The sequence below is a fragment of the Propithecus coquereli genome, unplaced genomic scaffold, assembly GCF_000956105.1.
Source record: "Propithecus coquereli isolate 6110/MARCELLA unplaced genomic scaffold, Pcoq_1.0 Scaffold70, whole genome shotgun sequence".
NCBI lineage: Eukaryota > Metazoa > Chordata > Mammalia > Primates > Indriidae > Propithecus > Propithecus coquereli.
In genome coordinates this window covers 5,172,628-5,176,273 of record NW_012153063.1, presented here as the reverse complement: position 1 = coordinate 5,176,273, position 3,646 = coordinate 5,172,628, and the positions used below count along the sequence as shown (strand labels likewise).

At 40.3% G+C, this 3,646-nt stretch overlaps 1 protein-coding gene across 1 annotated transcript in view; it reads right to left on the bottom strand.

Annotated features, from left to right (window-relative positions):
• CPS1 (carbamoyl-phosphate synthase 1, mitochondrial) overlaps nt 1-3,646 on the bottom strand; it is a gene marked incomplete at its 3' end in the record, with an annotated part of 194,188 nt that overhangs the window by 48,918 nt on the left and 141,624 nt on the right. The window contains exon 25 of the mRNA XM_012661215.1: nt 3,219-3,294. Coding sequence (XP_012516669.1) covers nt 3,219-3,294 — 76 coding nt within the window. The remainder of the gene's footprint in view (nt 1-3,218; nt 3,295-3,646) is intronic.

Below are 3,646 nucleotides of genomic sequence, written 5' to 3'. Positions count from 1 at the left end.
AAAAAAAAAAAAAAAAAAAAGATTTCTCTCCATCTCTGTCCCTTATTTTTTAAATATTAGATATTTCCTACAGTTGGCCTAGTAGAGCTTTTTTGAAACTATGTGGAGGTTTTCTTTCTATATCATGATGATAACAGCACAATTTCAAAAAGGGTAAAGTTTCCTAGCTGCCTTAGGTTCTGTGGCCAAGCCTGAGATGGCGATTCTCGTTCAAGCGATCTATTGTGGGAGTTAGAAAAGCAGGATGGGGCAGCAGGAAAAGGCTAGTACGTTTGTGGTCTCAGTGGATCCTGGATTCAGCCTTGCCCCAGGGAGCTCTGCAGCATGACTGACACCACAGAGCCAAGTCCCATCTGAAGCACAGGTCAGTCACCTTCTAGGGTTTTGAGGGAGGGGGTCGGGTGAGGGATCTCGCGTCCTGCTTGATGAGGCTCCCATTTGACTGAGAAGAGTTATCCAGAGAAGAGTTCACTTAAAGGGTGTTTTCAGCTGTCCCAGCAGTTGGGGGATGGCTGCTCCCAAAGGTAAAGGGATGCAGGTGGGACAATAACAGCATCCACCCTCCTGGCCAACTGAACACATTTATGAAACAGTCCTTACTGTGTTCAGGAAGAAAAAGTTCTTAATGTATTTCACTCTTTCAACAGCATTATACATTCTTAAAACACTTTCTTCCTTTGGAATCTGTGAACTACATTTCCATGCTTTTTTCTGAGGGTCTTTCATGGTTCTTTCTTTTCCAGTTAGGCCTTCAATGCCAGTATTCCTCTACTGTCTGTCCTAGCTCTTCCTCATCTTCTACACTCTCTCCCTCAGTGACTGCTTCCATTCTCAAAGCTTTAATTCAAGTGAGATGCTATTTATTTCAAAATCTATATTTACAGCTCTATCTCGAGCCATGAGTTTGATCCTCAGTTCCAAATCTATATAACCCACTGCCTTCAAATCATCTCCACTTGGATTCCCCACAGGCAGTTCACATTCAAAAGGTTGAAAATTAAATATATGATTCCCCCCTCTAGAATGTTCTTTTTCTCCAGTCTTCCATATCTCAATAAATGGCATCACCATCCATCCAGTTGTTCAAAGCAAAAATGCAGGAGCCATCCTGTATCCTCTTTTTACCCTACACCCTCCATCCACTCACTAATTCCTTTCAATGCACATCCTCAGTATTTCTCTACATCTTTCATGTCATTACTCTGATGCAAGGCACTGTTATCTCTACCCTGAGCCACAGCACAGCCCACCAACCTCTTTCCATGAATTCAGTCTCACCCCATAATTCACTCTCTTTGCATTACAGCAGATTAATCTTTCTAAAATAGAAAATAGAACTAAAATTCAAACTCATGGTAATGACTAACAATGTCTACGTTATCTGTCTCCTGTCTACTCTACTTTTCTACCATCATTATAAGCAACATCATGTTGCTTATAGTGCTTATATGCTTGATCTAGCCATATACTGGATGCTTTATCAGTTTCTAAAAACTCCGTACTTTTTCTCACATTGAGGTCTTTACAGGTGCTGTTCCTTTCTTCCTACTCACACCCACAATGTAAGCCTTTCACCTGGTTAACCCTGAATCAACGATCAGACATCAATTTAAAAGTCCCTTCCTCAGGGACGGGACCTTAAGATGTTTACAGTCTCCCTCAGCATCCTGAATTTTCTCTACTGCAATGGTCATTGCTTATCATACTTAATTGTAATTATTTGACGTCTGTTGTCCCTAGCAATAAAAGTCCTCTGTGAGAGCAGAGACTGTCTTTCTTTTCATGAATATAACCCCTGATTCTAAGAACAATGCCATTATATAGCAGGTGCTATATAGGAATGAATATATAGAGGAATGATTTATAGGGCCTGCTTTTACTCTAAATTCATTGAATTGAGCACCCCAGATTCTGCTGTAATTTGATGAGGTGAATTGAACCAGAAAGTATTTAATCGGAACATCTCTATTATTAACCTCTGGTCCCATACGGGTTCTGTCCACATGCTACCAGAAAAAATATATATTTTTCAAAATATTCTACTGAATAGAGGTCCTATGAGGTCTAGTGTTCCAGGCAGAAAAGAGAGGACACGCATGCCTCATAATTCATATGAGACTAGCTGGGTCCCATTGCTGGCTTCTCAGAAGGGGAGCATGGCAGGACCCCTGGCAGGGAATTGGGTAGAGGAGAGGGCAGTCGGTGTCTCCCTCCAGAGTGCACTCACGGAAACTGACCCATTAGAAAGACTCCCTCTTCAGTTATCTGACATTCCCACAAACATGAATTCAAAATCCACTTGTTTTTCTTTTTTTTTTTTTTTTACACTCTTTGCCTCTTCTCACTCTTTGTCTTTATCCACTCTGTTCACCCCCAGACACCCGTGGGAAGCAACTCACATGGAAGAGAACCCAGCTTCCTGTGTGCGCTCTTATTCCTCTGTGAGATACCTCTGATTTCACTCTCAGCTCCTTCCAAACTCCACTTGCCTAACATCAAACTCTTCTCTACTAGTTGTTCTTTATTTTTTTTATTTTTTTTTTACTCCAACTAGCTTTTGAAAGCTTTTAAAAGGAAAACATTACTTTTATCCTCTACATTACAAAGACTGGAGATCAATAACCCCACTGGGTAAATCATAAATGGATCACACCGAGGTAACACCGAAGGAGAAAGTAAAAGCTAGGGGCAGTGGGGAAGGTGGTTGAGTCACTACAAAATTATAAACACTTTTATTAACTCACAAATGGAATGTGACAAAATGAAAAAAGAAAAAAAAAGTAGTTGAATGAGGGGACTTATTATGAAAGTTGCAAAGTTCCCAGGTATGAAAATTAAAAATCAGGGAAGCTTTCACTGGTTAGTGTTGATCATGGTTGGGCAGCCCTTGAGGCTGGAATCCCAAGTATAGCTTGACCAGTATCTCGTCCATGAGGAGAACAAGAATACTCATCCTATTAGACTCCTGGAATCTAAAAACATATACATCCCTATCTTGATCGAATATGCACAATCTAATCTAATCTTCTACTAATCCCACAAATCTAATTACAATTTACTGTTTTTGAGTTTTCTCATTTTCATATGTAGGAGTCTAGTGGATAGAAGGAGGGAAGAAAACTTATCCTAACAACATTATGTGAAAGAAAAATGGCATACAAAATAAGGTAGCAATTAACAGAAGAGGTAAAAGTCACTAAGAAGAAATTGAACACTACCTGAGAGACTCGAGTGGCCTCCTCTAGGAACTTTTTCATTTCATCCTCAGAGAATACCACATTCATGGCAGACCCACTGGGAAAAGAGAAAAAGAAAAGGCAGGTCAGTTTCATTCTAGCATGCTAGACTCAAATGATTCTCAGAACAGTTTCAGGCAACCTCTAGTTCCAGTCTGGGCTGAATAGGAAGATGCCTTGCTCTAAATTGAGACTTTACTCCATTTAGTCACCAGGACAATTGACCCAAGTATAAAGTAACCGAAGTAGAGGATAGAAAAAGAAGGTGGGAACTATAATAATGCCTGAAGAGAAGAGAAAACTGGTAACTCTAGAGATTGTTCTTCTCCAATCTTTGCCCTTTCTGATTTAGTTTTAGCATTCCACTGCTTCCGGGTAGTTCTTAGACCTTAACAGGAGTCAGCCCAGAA